The sequence below is a fragment of the Alexandromys fortis genome, unplaced genomic scaffold, assembly GCF_014885135.2.
Source record: "Alexandromys fortis isolate MF-2015 unplaced genomic scaffold, M_Fortis_MF-2015_v1.1 scaffold_52, whole genome shotgun sequence".
Taxonomy (NCBI): domain Eukaryota; kingdom Metazoa; phylum Chordata; class Mammalia; order Rodentia; family Cricetidae; genus Alexandromys; species Alexandromys fortis.
In genome coordinates this window covers 7,158,508-7,178,815 of record NW_026067929.1, presented here as the reverse complement: position 1 = coordinate 7,178,815, position 20,308 = coordinate 7,158,508, and the positions used below count along the sequence as shown (strand labels likewise).

At 40.0% G+C, this 20,308-nt stretch overlaps 1 protein-coding gene across 7 annotated transcripts in view; it reads left to right on the top strand.

The window, feature by feature from the left end:
• Positions 1-20,308, top strand: part of Dnah5 (dynein axonemal heavy chain 5) — a 239,260-nt gene that overhangs the window by 126,651 nt on the left and 92,301 nt on the right. For all 7 annotated transcript variants that reach the window (XM_050144813.1, XM_050144816.1, XM_050144812.1 and 4 more), the window contains exons 39-47: positions 1,977-2,111; positions 2,570-2,677; positions 4,763-4,916; positions 7,838-7,984; positions 10,762-11,003; positions 15,287-15,463; positions 16,026-16,227; positions 17,937-18,079; positions 18,748-18,882. In XM_050144813.1, coding sequence (XP_050000770.1) covers positions 1,977-2,111; positions 2,570-2,677; positions 4,763-4,916; positions 7,838-7,984; positions 10,762-11,003; positions 15,287-15,463; positions 16,026-16,227; positions 17,937-18,079; positions 18,748-18,882 — 1,443 coding nt within the window. The remainder of the gene's footprint in view (positions 1-1,976; positions 2,112-2,569; positions 2,678-4,762; positions 4,917-7,837; positions 7,985-10,761; positions 11,004-15,286; positions 15,464-16,025; positions 16,228-17,936; positions 18,080-18,747; positions 18,883-20,308) is intronic.

The window sequence follows — 20,308 nt, the reverse complement described above, 5'->3', positions numbered from 1 at the left end:
CCTACTTACCTATTTTTGCACAGGTTTTCAGACTATTGCCAGATGTCATGGTTGTATAGCAAGTACTTGAGCTACAGAGCTATCTCCCAAGCCTCCAACAACAAAAATTGATTTTCTCTAGATTTTTGTTGAAAAATACATATGAAGAAGTTACTATTTCTAATACAGAAGTGACGTGTAACTTATAGGCTGACGTAGGAGCTATAATATGAATGGTGTTGCTGTTTGCAATTTACATAACCTGTGTATGAATCATGGTGATGGCATAGTTTTCAGGAACTTATGAGTCATTGACTCTTCTTACTCCCAAACTTGCCCATATATTTAACCAATCTTGGCTAATTGTCTTTTCTATTGTAAACCTCTTGATAGTTTCCCATATGTTTGGGATAGCAGATAAAGCCCTCATGAGAGTTATTGGCTGGAAGACATGAGTTAATCACTTATTATATCTGTATTAATCATCTCTCACTGGATAGCAATTTTAGTAACAAGCTTAGAAACAGTGGACAATATTGCATGTCTGAAGAACCGAAGCCATCTTTTGGGGTCCTATGTTTGTTCTAAGACACCAATGAAGGTGTTGGCCAGCGCTGTGGTTTCATCTCATAGAGTACAGAAGCAACAAAGACAACGACCAGAGACACTGACATGGAAAGTTCTCTACATTCAAAAAACTGCGTCTCTTTCCTCTTCCCAGAATTCTCCTTGTCTGGTTGCCCTACCTATACTTCCTGCCTGGCTACTGGCCAATCAGCGTTTTATTAAATCAATGCAAGTGACAATTTTTTACAGTGTACAAGAAAATTATCACACAGCATTTTTACTGTGATGTGGTATGGAGTGCCTTCTTCATGTGGCCAAATAGTATTCCACAGTGTGTAAATGCTGGGTTTTGCATCTCTATTCATCTGCTGCAGGGCAGCTGGACATTTGGGCTGCTCCCTACTTCTGTCTTTTGTGAATGGTCGAATATGAATATTATACATTGTTGTTCAAACATCGCCGTGGGACTGGTGGCTTGTTGCATCATACGGAAGGCCTACTTTTTAAGTTTCTAAGACAGTGTCTCACTGTATGGCGCAGCTTGTCCTGAAACTTGCCATTTCGCCTGAAGTTGAAATTCTCTTGCGCCAGTCTCCAGGTGCTGGGATTACAGGCCTTTGCCCATGCACCTGGCCTGCTTGCTCCATTTTTAATTTTTAGAACTGCCAGCTATATTCCACGGTGGTTAGGTAATGGAATTTTAATTATTCGCCTCATATCTGCTAACATTTGGATTGCAGAACTTCCATAATTATTATACTAAGCTCAAAGCTGGGGCCTGGCTCCAGATTTAGTAAGATTTTTTTTTCCTCTAGGTGATCCTGGGGTGTAACTTCTTTTCCTCATGCTTAATATCCATTTTTTTATTAACAAAAACTTGAGAATGTAGTGTCTGAGTTTAGCTCTGGTCCTGAATTTTAGCTGTAGAGACACAAATATATTTTCATATGTATGAATGATTAAGAGGAGGAAAAGGGATGTCGTGGTCTAAGAGGAAATGTCACCTTTCTCCCATCAAGACCCATCTTAGTTTTAATCTAAGGACTTAAGCTAATGATGATACAGAGAAAGACTCTCAGATAGTCTTCAGTTTTTCAAAAATCATACCAATAAAGGAATATTTTGTTCTACTGTTTGTTTTTTAAAAATGTATAAATTTATTTATTTATTTATTTTACATCCTGGCCACAGTTCCCCCTCTTTCCTTTCATCCCGTCCTCCCCATTTCACCTTTGTTCCCACCCCAATCCATCTCTCCTGTTTCTGTTTAGTGAAGGACAGGTATCTTATGAGTATCATCAAAACATGGCATGTTGTTATTTTCCTTCTTAAAGGAAATCAGCATTAATTTATTATCATGTAGTGCTTTTCAGTCAAATTCATATTGTTTCCATGAGTAGGAAATAAGCCCGGCATTTCCTTTTCTTCAGGTCCACTATGACTTTGGTCTGCGTAACATTTTGTCAGTTCTGCGTACACTGGGGGCAGCAAAACGAGCCAGTCCCACGGATACAGAGTCTACCATTGTAATGCGTGTGCTCCGTGACATGAATCTTTCCAAACTGGTGAGAACCACAGGTGGAAGAATCGCACCTGCTTAGGGATGAGTTTAGTCAGATTTAGAGATATTTATTTAAATTTATTTATGACTAGTTCTAGGATCAAATGCCTGAGAGCAGAGTTTAAATTATATGTTTTCAGAAGTTCCTTTTCAAATGGCTCACATCTACCCAGAAGTATTTCTATTTCAGTAGAATTGAATTAAGTTAGGAATTATAGACTACTATCTTTTGAATGGGGGAGTTTATGAAACATTTTAATGTAAGTAGGATTTTCTTTCCTTCTGTTTCTTTCTTTTCTCTTCTCATCTTAACTTTTTAATTATGGGAAACATAAGGAACATATTACTCAAATAGGCTATGCTTTATCTACTAATGGTCACCCTGGCTTGTTTTGAGGGTTTTCAAAATTTCTGGGTTTGTGCTAAAATACTTGGTCTTATTTCCTTCTTTGTTCTTTGTAGATTGATGAAGATGAGCCCCTGTTTCTGAGTTTGATTGAAGATCTATTCCCAAATATTCTTCTGGACAAAGCAGGCTACCCTGAGCTGGAAACAGCGATCAGTAAACAGGTAAAGCATTTCATGGCTGTGTCTGATTTATCTGAGTCTGGCGGGACTCAGGGGAAACGTCCTCACCGGCCTCTGGTCTCAAGAATGATACTGAGACTGCTGCTTCTTTAAATGAGAGGTCACTGCAGGCTATTGATGAAGCTCCCCTGACAGTCACATGTCCAATGCAGTCACATCCAAATGGCTGCAGCATTAGTGGGAACCGTTCCACCAAATTCAGAAATAAAATGTCACAGTTGGCAGGGTCTGTGGGGACTCAGCTTCCTGCTGAACCTCAGCTTGACTCTGGCATCTGCCACAGTGGTCTCCAGGCTCCTGTATCTGTGTTCTATTTGCAGTGATGTAATGTGACTTCTCTACACTTATTCTTTTCCTCTGAACACATATGTAGTTTTCCATAGTCTCTGTGATGGAGAGAATTGGGTGTAATATGTCTAGTCAAGCATCTGCATTTCAGGACACTTGCTGCCATTTAATTTACCAGAGTCTTTCTGTGAGTGGGAACAAACTGTGTAAACCTTGTCCCTTAATTTACCTTCCTCAAAGAAGAGTTTTGGGAAGAAATATTGTTTTTATGCCATGGTCATTAGTTTATAACATGAAATTGATTTTCTTAAAAGTAATTGCAATATAATTAAAATGTGGTAGTATTTACTATATATTTTTTACCTTAGAATTAGTACACCGAAGTTTGTATTTACTGATCAAAAAGAATAATAATTCATTCTGCAAAAATATTTTCTCATCATTTGGCTAAATTAATTATAGCCCTTTCTAAAAGGCTAAGTAATTTATAAGACGACTTATGTCAGTTGATGGTAGGCAGGGAACGTTCTGAAGAGTATATATTACATAAAGATACATGATCATTATCTATAAAATTATTTTTGTTTTTAATATTTTATTACTTAGATTTTTTTATTACTTAGATTTTTGTCTGATAATTTCATAAATGTATATGATGCCTTCTGATCATGCTCATCTATACTTTCTTTTATCTACTTCCCACCCCTATCCACCTCCATGTCTACTATAAATCCCCTTCCCAGATTTGTGTCTTTTTGTTTGGTTTTGCAACTTACTAAGTTTGATCAGGGCTGACCATGTGACCATGGGTCCAGAACTGTATGCATCCCGTCCTCTGACAGCTCAGTGAAGCTCATGGGAGGGGACACAAAGAGAATGCAGGAACTGGAAAGTAGAGGAGTTGCAGAATGCCATCTTCTGGGCTCGACAGAGCCACTGTATCCATGAAATCAAAATTATTCTACTCAAAATAAAATCATGATTTACAGCAAGTTAGAGCATAATATAGTCATTTCCTAGATATCGGATCATATCGGTGTTTTGGGCTCAGATTCCAACTTCGTGACTGCAAGTTATACCTCATGGAACATGCTTCAGTTTTCTTTCTTATTGATAGCGCCATTCTCACCATCTCCTTTTACAGATGAATCTTAGAATGGTGTTTGGAAATTCCTTACTCCATGTTTAGTAGGCAGAAGAATGCACAGTATGCTAGCTAGTACTGTGACTACTTGGAATTCACATAGACTTTCCATCAATATGATGTACTAAACATTTTGTGGTTATCCATATCATTGTTTAAATCAAATGTTCCAGATACATTTTGCTATTTCATTTTCTTCTTAAGTTTCTTCTCTGACTTACACTTATTAAAGTGTTAGTATTGAAGAGTCAGTTCCTGAAGAGAAGTGCAGGTACTTCTTTTTAGCTTGGGATGAGTGATGATATTGGCCTACTCTTTGTCCATGTTTGCATGCATTGGTTCTGTGTGGTAGTTTTTCCCCTTCTAAATGTGGTTAAATACACACCATACAGTTTATTACTGTGACTGCTGTGAAGGAGGCAGTCTGATTCCAGCCCGGGGCCCTCTCACTCCGGGGTGTGTACTATGCAGTTACCCATCCTGTCCACACTCTTATTGTTTTCTTTCTTTACAAACAGAAGCTCCCCGGTCATTAATCCACTCCCCCCCACCCCCATTTCTCCTTCTTCCACTCTTCTGCTGTAAATGTGGGTCACGTGAATGCTGTCTATTATGGGGATTTTGTTGTGCTTCAGGTTGAGGAAGCTGGCTTAATTGACCACCCTCCTTGGAAACTGAAGGTCATCCAGCTCTTTGAAACGCAGAGGGTGAGGCACGGAATGATGACCCTGGGGCCCAGTGGAGCAGGGAAGACCACTTGCATCCACACCCTGATGAAAGCCATGACAGGTATGGGAACAGAAATTCTGTTGCACTGGGGGACACATCTCAACAGCTGTAGGACATCTGAGTGCTCAAGAGAGATGTGAAGACACAGAGAAGAACACATTCTCCCTCTCTCTCTCTCTCTCTCTCTCTCTCTCTCTCTCTCTCTCTCTCTCTCTTTTAAGAAGGAATACTAATTTACTACTAATTGGGGACATTTAAGAAATAATATATTGTGTTTAAGCACCACAAAAAGGAAACACTTTAAAGTGGTATTTCTGTGGGGTCATGTGTTTTACACATTTAATTTCCTCCTCATGTTGAGTTTGAGAGGAGACTACTTGTTATTTACTATAAATATCAATGCTCAGATTCAGAAATCCCCATGGTCAGAAAACAACAAGTGATGGGACCAAGAGTTAGCAGAAGGGCGCATCAGCAAATTCCCAATAATATCACAGCACTTTCCCAGCGAAATCTATGATACAATGTTACTTTTGAGTAAACACACAAAATTGTCGTCTCAATTCTTAAATTCTGTCATGAAGAGTTATCTCTATCCTAAAGCACCTCGTATGCAGATATTTCTCTAGTAAAGTTGCATAAACAAATTTTATTTCCAGATGCCCCCTCAGCTTTATACTCAAGGTCATTGCTTTAGGCCACCTTAGGATAATGGCTATTGCCGTGTTGGCCATTATTCTTGTATTCTCTGACTCTCACTGTAACACTGATGCCTCTAAACCTGTTAGCAGCCTGAGAAGCTAAATTACAAAATTTTATGAACTTTGTTGGAATGAAATAGACACTATCAAAATGGTAAAAGGTGCTGAAGGGTTCCACCTAATGGTGCCCTGCTCGCTGATACTGGAACATGGTTGTTGGTTGCCGGAGCCTGACAGGACCTGCAGCAGGCTTCTAGAAAGAATCGGATGAAGTGAATTTGGTATGCAAGGGCTCTACCAGTTGTCCTCAGGTGGTGGCAAACTGTGCTCCTCCAAACTGAGAACTCACACCTTCATGGCTTTTCATGAATGCTGTGAATCTTCTGTTTAGGATTTTTGTATGTCTTTAAATGATGATGTTTTCATGATTATGCTCAATATTTTTACTACAGTTGAAGCTATTTTCTGTTAACAATCAACTGTAAATGTACCCGGTACAATGGCTTGAACAAAATGAACTACTAAATATTGAACAATATAAATACATTATGAATGCTACATCTGAATTGTGTAATCCATTTGGCATTGTGAGTTTGGGAGGAGTTCCTTGAAAAGACAAATCTATTACTAGGTGATTTGCTGTTTATTAACTTATTCTTGGCTTTAGTATATGGAGTAAACATTAATTATATTAAGTAGCACATCGCTTCATATTGAAAAGCTTAATTATCCAAAAGACAAAGGAGATAATTGGGTGGAACTCCTATTAAAGAGGAGCGTGACCCGTGCTTGTTGTTTGCTGATTCACAATACAACTCACAGTAATTGTTTTGTAACACTCTGTAATGCGATTCTGCCAGGTTTTATATTAGAAGCAGGGAAACGGGCATACAAAAGCATGTAAGAGGTTAACAATGCAGTGAGGAGAACAGTCATAGACTCATAATTATAACTGAGCATTTAATTGTTATGATGAAGGTTTGCTATAATGGGAATAGAAGTGGCGGGGGGGGGGGGGTGGAGAAACTTTCTAAGTTATTATAGAGAGTCTTCCAATGAAGGTGCTGGATCATCTAGGGGTTGAGCTGGTAGATAACAGATATTTTTCACAAGAGCCCTGCAAAGGGTGAGAGTGAATGGGAAGGATATTATACATGGGTAAAGAGCTTCAGCATGGCTGAAACTCAATCAGTGGGTGGTGGGACCCTGTGTGTCATAGGGCTGCGTGTAGTGGTAGAGTAAGTGCCATTGTAAATGGCTCAGCTCCTGTGCTTTACCCAAGAAATGTGCTATGACCAATGAGATGTAACTCAATTATTTCTTTTTGCCTTAAGCCTCCTGTAAAAAAAAATGTATTTAAGGTAGGTAAACAGAGAACCAAGGGGGAATTGAAACAAAGAATTGAGACAAAGGAAAACTGGAAAGAATTAAAACTTAGGTGAAAATTAGAGGACAGAAAAAATAGACAGAAGAATAAAGAACATGACTCGAACGGCACGTGTGTGAATTAAGACTTCTTCCTTGAACTCTGGAGGTGGCCTTGAAGGGCTGGACTCTCAGGCTGCCATTACTAATTTGCTTTGTGGTTTCTAAAGAATTAGAAATTTGTTTCTGTTTTCTTAAGTGGGTGTTTTAGTTGGGGTTCTTTAGGGAAACTGATACAGTAGGGGTCATGCACTTAGACATAGACACAGAAATGTACACACACAGACACACACACACACAGACACACACACACACACACGCATGAGATATCTTGTAAGTTGGATTAATGGAAATAGATACCAAGAGGTTGCATCTCCTGTTATTCACAAATTGCAGACTCAGGAGAGCTGGCTCTATACTTCCATACTCAAAAGCCAGGGGATAAGATGGTATAAATCCTAGCCGGAAGACTGTAGAAGATGAATAGGTGCCTAGGCTCAGTTACAAAAGAAAAAAATAAAAGGGAGCTTCCTCTCATCTCACGTCTTTTACTCTGTTAGGTCCCTCCAATGGACTGGGTAATTCTAATACACAATGAGAAAGTACTCTCATAGTTCCAGTATGGCATCCCTTTTGTCCCCAAAGCAAGATAAATTTATTTCATAGACAGCAAAGTGCTGTACTCAATAAAGGATGACATGCTGATTATAAGTTGGAATGCAGAATGACGTTTATTTTCGGGATAATTTTTCACTTTTCATATTTTGACCACTTACTGGCAGTACACCACAAATTAGTGCAATGTTGTTTCATGCCACATCTGAGATGTTGAAAGTTTGGATGTCTTTGTTGCAGGTTGTGGAAAACCACACAGAGAAATGAGGATGAATCCCAAAGCAATTACTGCCCCACAGATGTTTGGTCGACTCGATGTGGCCACAAATGATTGGACCGACGGGATATTTTCTACCCTTTGGAGGAAAACACTGAAGGCCAAAAAAGGTAGAGGAATTAATATTATTTTAGACATGCACTTCTAAACAAAATCATAGATGACTAGATAGAATTGCCAAGCAACAGTGTTGCTCATGTAATATGTTAGCCAAGACTGAGTAAAAGATTTTACTATATTTATGAGTCATGAAGTGATACAGTTACCGACTAGTGCACTTAAACCACACCTTTGACATTTTTATTGCATTTATTTATTTATTCATTCATTCATTCACTCATTATTGTGTGTACGTATGTCACAGTACGCCTGTCGTGTCAGAAGACAGCTTTTAGGAGTTGGCTCTGTCCCTCTACCATGTGGGTTCAGGGGGATCCAACTCAGGCTTTGTGCCTGGAGACAAGGGCATTTATCTGTTGAGCTCTTTTGCTCCCTCTAGATACTTCCTCTTTAAGAAATGTCTGTTTTTAAAGTAATACTTATGCATCCTGATAATATTTTAGAATAAATAGGGAAAATCTGTTAAGGAAGTTTGCTAGCCTGAGTAAAATGATTTTCACTATGACTGTGTTCACTGAACAGTTTAAAAATGTAACATTTATTTATATACAACTTGTTTTAAAAAAACTATTTCTCCTATGAAATTATGTAGAGAAATGCGCTTCTTTGGGCAGAAAATTCTATGTACCAAAAGCGAGCTAGCAAATCTTTCTGTTTGGGGGACACAGCATCGGGTTGTTAAAGCAAACATTTGAGGGCTGGCTGCTCGGCCTGAGTGGGCCCACTTGTGGATATTGAAGAGAGCACAGCGTTCTCAGAATATAAGCTCAGCAGGAGGAGTCAGCGCAGCTCCTCTCGCATTGTGTCTTCTTACTTCTGAGGGAGAAAGGGACAATGGATACAATGGCAGGGCTGAGAACACAGGAAGAGCTCTTGACAGATCCTTCCTGCCTTTACAGACCCCTGCTGATACCAGGTTAGACAAAAGACAGTGAAAATGCCCCCATTAGTAACAATTATTTTACTGGAAATTAAAAAAATTGCTTCTGATTTGTTCAATCGCCCTACATAAACGTGGACCCAGTGATGAGAGCTTCCCTCCCACAATTGCTCAGCAGGCAGTCTTCTCTAGAGAAGAGTGAAGCTGCGGTTTCCACAGAGACCTGTGCTGAGGTCACGGTTTCACCTGTGGCAGCCTGAGTGGGTTTCATTAGGCATCCCAAGTCATTTAGCTTGACTAGAATACTCCCAGTAACACACAGCAAAGAAGATTTGCAATGAGACAGTGATTATTGGTGAGTAACACAGGCAGGCAGACGTGAAGAGGAACGACAAATGAACCACATAACCTTCACTTCCATTTGCCTTCTTGCTGAGCCTTTTTCTACTTGTTGTTCCCTGGCCCCAATTATCTCCTTAAGTGATTCCTTTCAGGCTGGTCCCCCTTGTCTCCTGAAATTACTCTCCGAAGGGCTTTGGTGATTTCTGGCGTATCAAATACAGACTGCCCTTTCTTTCCAGTCCAGTTCTACCTTCAGTGGTCTCACAAATGGTCACCTCTCTTCTGAACTTTGAATGCTTGGTCTCAGAGATCCTTCATCTTGTGGGCTTCCTTTCTTCCACATTCACTGGGTTGATTGAGATGTCTGGAAAAGGTGGGAAGCTTGAGGGGCAACAATGGAGTCCCTGATAGAAATCTAAATGTTATATTGCCTCTGTTCCTAGACCTCCTGTCTCTCTCTACATTTTTTTTTAATCTAGAAGAAACCCATACAAACCCAGTGGCTTTTATTGCCACTTCTAAGCTGAAAGATTCTACATTCTAATATCTAGACTGATCTCTCTCTCAAACAACTCAACAACTCTCTTGGGATGTCTGCTGGATATTAGCATATGCAAGACTGAATTTGTTCTTAACGCTGCGTGTCTCTCCCCTTTGTCTTTCTTGTTACACTGATGTATCACCCCTTCTCATCTTGCTAATTAGGTTTGGCTAATTTTTGCCCTAGACTGCCTTATTTACTTCTCTTCATCCCTTCGGGCTATTGTAATACAGCACAATAGACAAGCCGGTCCACAAACAGCAGACAGACATTTACTTTACCCTGTTTTGAACGCTGCCAACTTCTCGCTTGTATCCTTTGATGGACAGAGGGGTGAGGGATTTCTTTCTTATACCAGGGCACTAAACCCATTCCTGAAGTCATTCCTTCATTCCCTAATCCTATACACTTAATCTTAGAGAATAAGATTTTAACATCTCACGGGGTCCAAGGCATTCAGTTCATTTTATCACCTGAAACTTGTTCCTGCTCCCGGGTCTTTGCACTTTCTGTTCATAGATGGAAAAAAAAAACTTACCTCCAGATCTTTAAGTCACTTCATTCTCTGTGTAAAATCCTTCACTGACCCCTAATTCAAAATAATACCTGCTCTCCGAATCTGCTTAATATTTCCTTATTGTTTCTCTGATTGTCTGTGTGTTTTTTCCACTTTGAGTGTAAGCTCTCTGACGGTGGTACATTTTCTCACTCACTGTCGTATCCCAGCCCCTTGAACAGTGCTGCTGTGCTAGTGTAGAAGGTGCTTAGTATTTGTTCCAGGAACAATGGAGTTTTGATTTAACTATAGTTTGTATGTAACTACCACATAAGGAATTTGGAAGGTCCTTTGTGCTTACACAACTTAATCATCATTGAGATCAAAGTTTTATTTAAAATTAATGGTCATTATACACAGCTCTACTTCTCTCTGAAGCTCCACAGCTACTTACACAGGCACCTGTGTGCCGTGTGCTCTCTTTGTCTCCTCTTGGGTGGCATTTCAGGGGAACATATCTGGATAGTTCTCGATGGTCCAGTTGACGCCATATGGATTGAAAATCTGAATTCCGTTTTGGATGATAATAAAACCCTAACTCTGGCCAATGGTGACCGGATTCCCATGGCTCCAAACTGCAAGATTGTTTTTGAACCTCATAATATTGACAATGCTTCTCCTGCCACCGTCTCAAGAAACGGAATGGTTTTCATGAGTTCCTCTGTCCTTGATTGGAGTCCTATTCTTGAGGTATGATTGAATTCCGTCTTTCGTATAATTAAAAAGGGAAAAGAGCCTTCAGCAGTCTTTGTGAGCGTGCTGATTCTCCTGCAGCTGGTGGTGTAATTGCCTTTTTATAGCACAGTTTATGAAAGGCCCTTGAATGCACAGGGATGTGCAGACCCTGATTGCCCCTCACAGGCTTCTCCAGTCCTCTTCTAATCACTTAGAACTGTGATTTCCAGGTAATTGTCAGGCTCACGTGAATCAATAATCCTGCCAAAGTGTGGCTGAGGCCTAAAAAGTAAGATTTAATTCATCACTTTGTGAATCCATGGCAAGTTTGAAAGGCACTTGTTCACGTAAAATTTGGGAACAGCCATCTTAAAATTTTAACTTAAAGACAATTTTAAAATTTCACATAAAGATTTTGTTATGAGATTCAGTAGCTGTAATATTAATTTTACCTTTGTGGTTAGAAATAATATTTCATATGATATCACTTCAATTTATGAGCCGGTATAGTAGTTAATTACTTCCAATATATTCTAGAATCTTTTAATTATAATTTGATTATAGTTACATATTTTACATACTTATGCATTTTATTAAACCCTTATTATAAGATAAAAGTAAGTGCTACTGGATAATCCATGTGATGTTTATGACATAATTGTCTAGATTTTAAATTTTCATTTTCCTTTATACTTTGAAGATGATTTTATTTTAAAACTTCCTAATTTAAATTAGGTAGCTATTATTTTATCTTTAAATTATATTTTTGTGCTTTTATCTATATAAACATATTCTAATTTTTATTAATGTCTTTTCAAAAGTTATATGATCCTGGGCTACAAAAAGGTTTAGACTTCATAACATATACATAGAGCTAGAAAAGCGTGTTTGGTAGCAAATGATACTGACATTCTTGAATATGACTCTAAAAATCACTGTTAAAGGTTTCATACTGCATAGTCCTTACATCCATTAAAAATGAAGCAAGGTGCTCTTAGATATGCAAAAGTACTCATCAGTGATAATTTAAAAGGTACAGGTCATTGTGTCAGATCTGAATCCTGCCAAGTTACAGTCTCCAGGGCGGGCACCGAAGGGTCCTTATGTTTAAATCTCACAGTAGATCGTGTATCTGTGCTTGGTGATTACAGCCACAATAGAATGCAAGTAAACTGTAATTACATGATCCCCCAAATATTTAAATTCCATAAATTATGTGCAAAATACATTTATTGTATTAACAAACATTTAACTTGCTCCTTCTAAAATACACTTCTATTGTACCCTACCTGGATTTTTACAGAATTCCCCACTTATAATCACATCTTCATGTGCTTTATAACAATGCAGTGTCCTCAGACATCAGGCGCTGGCTGTGAGGCTTTGTCTCCTAGTGGTGTCAGAAGATACACCAGAGAGTCTCACCAACTAGGGCAATAATTAATAGTTCCGAGTTGAAGTGTGGAGACCACTACACAAAGTGCCGGAGGTCACTAAGGGATGCGGAGAGCTGGAGAGATCTCCCCGGGGAAGAGTGCTGCCTTTAAGACCAGCTTTCAGCAGCTCAGAGCAACCTGCAGGAGGTGATAGAGCTGCTTACACACGGGAGACTTGTCTGAGCGCCAAAGCTTATTTCCTCATTTTATTTTTCTCTCTACTGAATGTTCTTTTTCTCTTTTACAGTCCTACATTTCCCTCTCATCTCCTTTATATCACCCAAGACAAAGACTTCTGTGTAAGAAAAGATTACCTCATAACCACAAGTGATATATTTTCTAAAAACCAATTAAACTCTTCACATAAGAAGGAATTACGTTAAGATCACAAGTTACATGTTTTCCTTAGAAGCCCACAAGTAGTTAGACATTATTCCTTGTATTAATTTTCCCACCTTAACATCTTCACCCCAAAGCAATGGTTCTTTTTATTATTGATTAACAAAGTTCTAAGCAAGCCACATATATTTCAGGCAGTTCCTTTGTTCTGGCAGGTGGCTGTGCAGCTTCAGCATGGCGGATTCCTATTCTTCACTCCTGAGAGACTTTAAATGAGGGCTTAGCTCACCACCTATTTTCCTTTGCACAGAACAGGGTCATTTAATTTCCTTTCACAACTTAGCTTTTTCCAAGTGCATACTAGGGCCCGTGATTAATTCTGTAAGTTACATGACCGAGAAACTTAGGGCTAACCTTGGGTGTTAGGGGCATAATTGCTTTCTTTGGTCATCAGCCTCCTTTCCCACAGGCAGACTTCGTGGGTCTGTAATGCATGAAACTTCCTTGTTTTTATTTTCCATCTTCTGCAAGTCTCACATCTAACAAAGAGGAAGTTAACTTTTAGCCTGTATTTACCTTCTTTTGTATCTCTTATTAGGAGCATTTGGCAGAATAACCTAAATCCTGTCCCTAATCATCTTTACTAACTATCCGAACACCCCTATCTTTTTAGGCTAACTCAGAACGTCCGATTAAGTTGTAGGCCTAACTAATCATCACTGCTCTTATAAAAATTATCTTCATTATTATCTTCAAGTAAATTGGCCAGTGAGTACTGGGATATTCCTAAGAAATAATCACACCATACAAGATACAGTGGGATCCCTTCATGTAGTAATCACACCAGGCCACATACAGCAGGATCAAGCCAGCACCACGCAGAAGGAAGCACAGCAGAAGCAAGGGGCATCCCCAAGACAATCCTCGCAGGGCTTTGCTTCCCCAGGATGCACCCAGAGTAGGTTTGTTATCCTGAGTTGTGTCCCATAAGTTCCATTGCTGTCTGCAGCTCCTCTGACATGGCCACCAGCAGAGGAACACACAACCGGCTCTTCAATGCCAAATGGTTATCCCGGGATACATGCATACAAGTAACATTATGCAGATTGAGCAGGTTGTGTTTATGTACTTAGACATGTATATTAGTATATACATATATGCATGTAGCAACCATTAGTGAAGAAAAGAGATCATGAATTTGAAAGAGAGCAAGGAGAAGCATATGGGAGGGTTTTTTGGGGGGGGAGGGAAGAGGGAAATGAGGCAGTTAATATCTCAAAAATAATAGCAATAATTAAAAAATTATTAGCAGTATTCTCTTGGATATGCTCAGGAAGAAGCAGGGTTTACGGAGAACCAGAATGAAGATGTTAGAGTAGGGTGCTGCGGCCTAAGAAGCTAAGGAGGAGTCAGGCCTGAGGAACCCTTCCCATAAAACAGTTCTGTGCCATGATTTTGTTACTGTGGAATTATGGTACATTCATGATTCAATGACTAATTCAGAGTTAAGATTTTACTGCTTTCTTGAGTCCCTAATTCTTACCCGGGATGTTGAGTTGATGGATACACTCATCTTTCTTTCTCTCTCACTTTTTTTTTTTTTAAGATTTATTTATTTATTGTGTACACAGTGTTCAGCCTCCATGTAGGCCTGCAGGCCAGAAGAGGGCGCCAGATCTCATTACAGATGGTTGTGAGCCATCATATGGGTTGCTGGGAATTGAATTCAGGACCTCCGGAAGAGCAGTCAGTGCTCTTAACCTCTGAGCCATCTCTTCAGCCCATACACTCATTTCTTGACCCTGTGAGAATTACCCGAAGAAAATCTGGCCCTGCCGGCCAGCAATGGAGTGCTCTGGCTGCCTCCCCAGCACTGACCAGCAAATTTTTAAGTAGTGCTTTTCTCCGAATGACACATCTCCCTTATTTAGTCCTAAATGACAAAATTGTCCAGTTTTCTGAATACCTTTGGTATTTTCTACATTACTTACTAAGTTAGAAGAATTTAATGGAAATAGCCAACTGTGGACAAATTTTTGTTTCTTGGTTTTTAAAGACTTGAGTATGGAGTTTCCTTCGCTCCTCTTTTGTTGCCTTTTGGCCATCTTAGCAACCCACTGTAAATGCCTTCCCATTTTCTTGAAGTACATTTTAACTAGTGTTAGTTGAGGGCTGTTTCTGCACACATGGCATTGGGGCTGAGAATGCTGCAGACAGACTCATTGGGTGTTAATTCTTGCCACAGACTGCATGCCGGTTTTGGGACACTGGTGGATTACTGAAGTTGTAAGTGTCGGGGGATGCTAATAGTTCCCATCTCAGAGAGTTGCTTTGAATATTTAGACGAATCCTTATATGAAAGAGTTTGTAGACAGGCTTGGTATACAGCTCAAGCACAATAACCCTGTGCATAATTATTAATTGTTAATTAATGTTTTAAAATTTGATAATGCTGTAAAAATGTTTAGCCCTCAATGGTCCTTTTCCTGGTTTTACCAATGCACAGATGTGTTGAACCCACAGGGTTTCCTCAAAAGACGGTCTCCTCAAGAGGCAGAAATCCTGCGGCAGCTGTATGCGGAGACTTTCCCGGACCTGTACCGTTTCAGCGTTCAGAACCTAGAGTACAAGATGGAGGTGCTGGAAGCCTTTGTCATCACACAGAGTACTCGGATGCTGCAAGGGCTGATCCCTCCAAAGGTGAGGCGCTGCACCTTCCTCCTGAGCATACCGTAGAGAGCGCAGGATTTGAAACTAGACTTGATCGGGGTGGATGCGATTGGGGGTTGGGAGAGGTTTCAGACACACTAATTTTATTTTTCCATATCTATATTTGAATTTTGTTGCTGGTTAGTATAACTATATAACAAGCGTCTTTTTTTTAAAAAAAATATTCCTATTATTTATTTATTTATTTATTTATTTATTTATTCTGTGTACTTGAAGAAGTCAGAGGGTAAATTGTAGGTTGTTGGTTGTCTCATTCTACCGTGTGGGTCTGGGGATCCAATTTCTTGCTGTCAGGACTGGAGTCAAGCACCTTTATCCAAAGTGCCATCTTGCCTTCTTGCTTTTATTTATTTTATAAACCAGTTAGTATCTGTGTAACCCCATTTCTCATTTTCTCCTCAGTTGTATCCCTTCTTTTATTCTTTTGGGCATAGCTAATGTCTCCTTTCTTGGTTTATCATTTTTATTTAGCAAAGATTTAGACGAAAGCTGAGAGCCAAGTAATTAAAAGGGAATGCTTGTGCCTCCTCAGGAGCAGGCTGGAGAGGTGGACCCAGAGCACCTGGGGAGGCTGTTTGTCTTTGCCATGATGTGGAGTGTGGGTGCAGTCCTGGAGCTGGAAGGCCGCAGCAGGCTGGAACTCTGGCTGCGCTCGCGGGAGGTGCCCACTCTGCCCCTGCCGCAGTCGACGGATGCCGGGGACACCATGTTTGACTACTACGTTGCACCGGATGGTGAGCGTGCCCTGTATTCAGGGTGGAAGGAAAGGGTGTTTGGTCCAACTTACTTCTGTGTTATTATAGTGAGAACTGAAATGCTTGCCGGTAACACTGAATTAGGAATTTTAATGAACAGAGATTCTAGTAATTGTTATTTCCCCAAGCTTTACTTCTGGTTCCAGGTACAAGTTCCACTCGCTTAGCAGGTGGGACCTTTAGTGACCTGAACAAATTGAATCACTTTCCTACTCAGATATACAGCAGCCATTCAATGGAACCAAATGTAAAAAAAAAAAAAATTGTATTCAAATATAGACATCTATATCTACAGATGTCTATTCACTCATTTGTATATCTCTATATACATCAATATATACTTTAAAATAACGTCTATATGCATAAACATGCATAATGCATAGACACATATATGCGATAATACACAGAAGCAACTTTGTATTTTTATGGTGTTCATACACATGCCACCTAGTATCTTTCCCTGTATGAAAAGCTTGTGAGATTTGACATTTGACAGTGATTGATGGCTTCCGGTACATTGCTTCTGTCACTCTCCTCGGTATTTTTATGTATGCTGTGTTGTTGAAGAGCTACATACTGAGAAAACAGTTTGAAGATATTTCTGAAGGTGCCCAAATAGAGGACTCTGTTTGGAGTGGTTCCTGGGGAAGTTTTGATCAAGCTAACATGTTCTGAGAGTTGACTCTACTGTGTATTTCTTGGGTACATGGTCTTACATAGCTCGAACAGGACTTCAACTTGGTATGTTCTTGAAGATGGCCATGAACTTCTAATTTTTCTGCTTCTACGTCCCACACAGTGATATTACAAGCACGTGCCACTGTACCTGGTGTCTCCTTTAGCTGTAATTTTCAACTTGGTGTATCCCAGAATTATCTGAGAGGAAAGGCACAACTTACCAATTACCCAGATCACATTCCTCTGCAAGCAAGTCTGTGGGGATTGTCTTGATCATTAAATGGATGCAGAATGGCCCAGACCACTGTGGGAGTCACCATCTCTAGACAGGTGGTTCTGAGCTGTATATCAGAAGCTAGCTAAACATTAGCCAGAGATCAAGCCAGTGGATGAGCCAGCGAGCGGTATTCCTCCATGGTTTCTGTTTCACGCTCCTGCACTGAGTTCCTGTCTTGACTTCCCTCAGTGGTGGACTGTGACCTGGAAGTATAAAATGAAATAACACCTGTTGAATTAACACGGGTCGAGAAGTGCCAGGCTAGCTACAAGATAAGCCAATTATATTTTCCTTTATTATAAGGGGCAAACTCACAAAAAAAGGAAAGAGAAGCCCAAGCTTCTCGGGAACCACAGAGATAGAGTGAACCCTGGGCTGCTAGGTGTTTTTCTCCTAGTACCCACAAAGGTCATCCCTTAACTTGGTTCCACCTCTTAAAGTTCATTGGCTGACAGAGATTCCCTTCCTCTCTAAGTTGAAAAGGTCAGAATTTTATTATTGCAACAGAAAGAAAAGTAGGAGACCCTGTTTTAAGGTGTTGCTGGTCTTTAACCCAGGAAATTGTGCATGGCAGACAGTCACTGTACCAGGTGGGCTATAGCCACATCCCCTTAGTGATCTTTGTTTTATGGCGAGTATTTGAAGATATCTTTGTGATGTTTTGAAGGTGTCTGATCATGACAGGGATGTACACTATTAACTGGAAGGTGTGAATGCCTCCTGTTCTTCTCAGGTTCCTGGAGGCATTGGAGCCTGTGTACCCCGGAATATGTGTATCCACCTGATATCACCCCAGAATATGGTTCTATCCTGGTGCCGAATGTTGACAATGTGAGGACTGACTTCCTAATCAACACCATTGCCAAACAAGGCAAGGTATGACTTTCTAACTGCTATGGAAAATAGGGCATGTGAAAGGGGCACCCAGCATTTATCTCCCGCTAGTTTCTATTTAGAATAAGGGAAAACACTATCTAAATGAGTGATCTCCTTTTGTTGTTTCTCAATGACAACCTAATGGGTCAAATAGGCCTGGCTCCTAGTTTACCATTCTAGTTGGAGGAAGTGAAGTTTGCCTTGTTTTTGCTAAGACCATCCCTCCCTTTTTGGTTACTGACTTAGTTTGCTATGGCTGCCATAACAAAATGCCAGAGCTTGGGTGGGTAAACCACAGCCCTGTCTTTCCTCAGTGCTGAAGGCTGAGAGCCCTGATGAAGTACTGTTGAGGTAGATTTTTCCCCAGGTCTTTCTCCTAAGCTGAGGGACAGCAGCTCCTCCCTGTGTCTTCCCAAGGCGCTTTCCTGAGTGTTTGCTTCTCCCGTGTTTCTTTGTGTATCTAGATCCTGTGCTGTCTAAGACAACATTAGGCAGCATCTACCACCTTAATAACCTCGTTTGGGCAGCCAACACTGTAGAGTTCCTTTTTCTAGGTCCAGTCACATTGGAAGATACTGGACATCCGGGCTTCAGTTTAGGAGTTGGCGGGTGGGAGGAGCACAGTTCAGCCCATGATGTTTATTTCGTTCCCTCTGAATTTATTTTAGGCTGTGCTATTGATTGGTGAGCAAGGGACAGCGAAAACAGTCATAATCAAAGGGTTTATGTCAAAATATGACCCTGAGAGTCACATGGTCAAGAATCTGAACTTCTCCTCGGCGACCACTCCACTGATGTTCCAGGTACTGCCTTTGATCTCGCTCACAGGTGTAGGTCTGTGCCACTCCTGCAGGCTCGAGGCGTTTCCTGTGTTTGTGGAACCTTGCCAGACCTTCTGCATCCATGACATCACACTAATACTGTCTTCTATTGTCACTGTCATTCAGATGTAATAAATTCTCTTTTTGGTTAGGTTATACTATATCATCTTAAATTATGGGGAAATAAATTCTCCAAGAACTAATGAAAAAGGTGGGCAAATAATGTGCCACAGGCCTCAGTGGTGTTTAAAATATTTGTGTAGAAATGTAGGAAAGTGTAGGAAAACCAATTTAAACCTGAGACACAGAGAATCACTTCCTGACTAGACACTAATAGCTCAGGGGAAAAGAATTACTGGCAGGATTTCATGAAATTAGATATCTGTACAGAAAATTATCAAGTGAAAAGAGCCTACAGACTGCATGAAAATCTCTGCCACCTACTCATCTGATGGGGAAATACTTCAGAATGCAAAAAATCCCGTTGTTTAAATCCCAAATAACCCAATCATAAAATGGGAAAATGTCATGAACAGACACTTCTCAAATACAGAAATGCAAATGACATAAAAACATGAAGAAAAGTGTTCAAAATACTTAGGAATTAGCAAAGTACAAATAAAACTACAGTGAACCACATCTTACCCTCATCAAAAATGGCCCTATTCATTTAAAATTTTTAATTTTTTATTAGAACATTAATAAAATTTGAAAAAGATACTTCTCAAAAAGTATAACTGGAAGGCAAATATTTATGAAAAAACAAGCTCATAAAATTTTGCTTCTGATGAACTTTGCTTCTCTCTGCTTATTGAAATCAAAATAGTAGATCAATGAAAATTGTTGAAGGCATGGGTAATTCATGACTTCTCATTGCTTAATTTAATTGGTCACATCAGAGCACCAATACACTAGGACTACCGACTGAATTTCTAAATAAGACTGTCAACTTCATCATACTCCTCTGCTGGAGATGAAATTTCCAATACTGACTAGCCCTCAGCAAACAAATGACATCTATACAGTGTCTTGGCATGGAATTCTAGATGAAATGTCAACCCCAAATTGAAGATACTCAGCAGTGGTGTTTTGTATTATTATTATTTTTGTATGGATGTGGAACAGAATATTGAATTACCCTAGACTAGTAATAGACATATAACTATACATATATATCTGCCCTACACACACACACATACACACACACACACACGCACGCACGCACGCATGCACGCACGCACGCACGCAGGCACACATGCATGCACACACACATAGAGCCTGGTCCCATCACCTGCTGTACTTTCCCCTTCCCCTCCCGCCTACTTCCCGTGGACATAGGGGTCTGGCAAGCAATCACTGGAATATCCATGTTCTCAGTGTTCAAGGACAGGAAGCTTCCTGTCTTTTG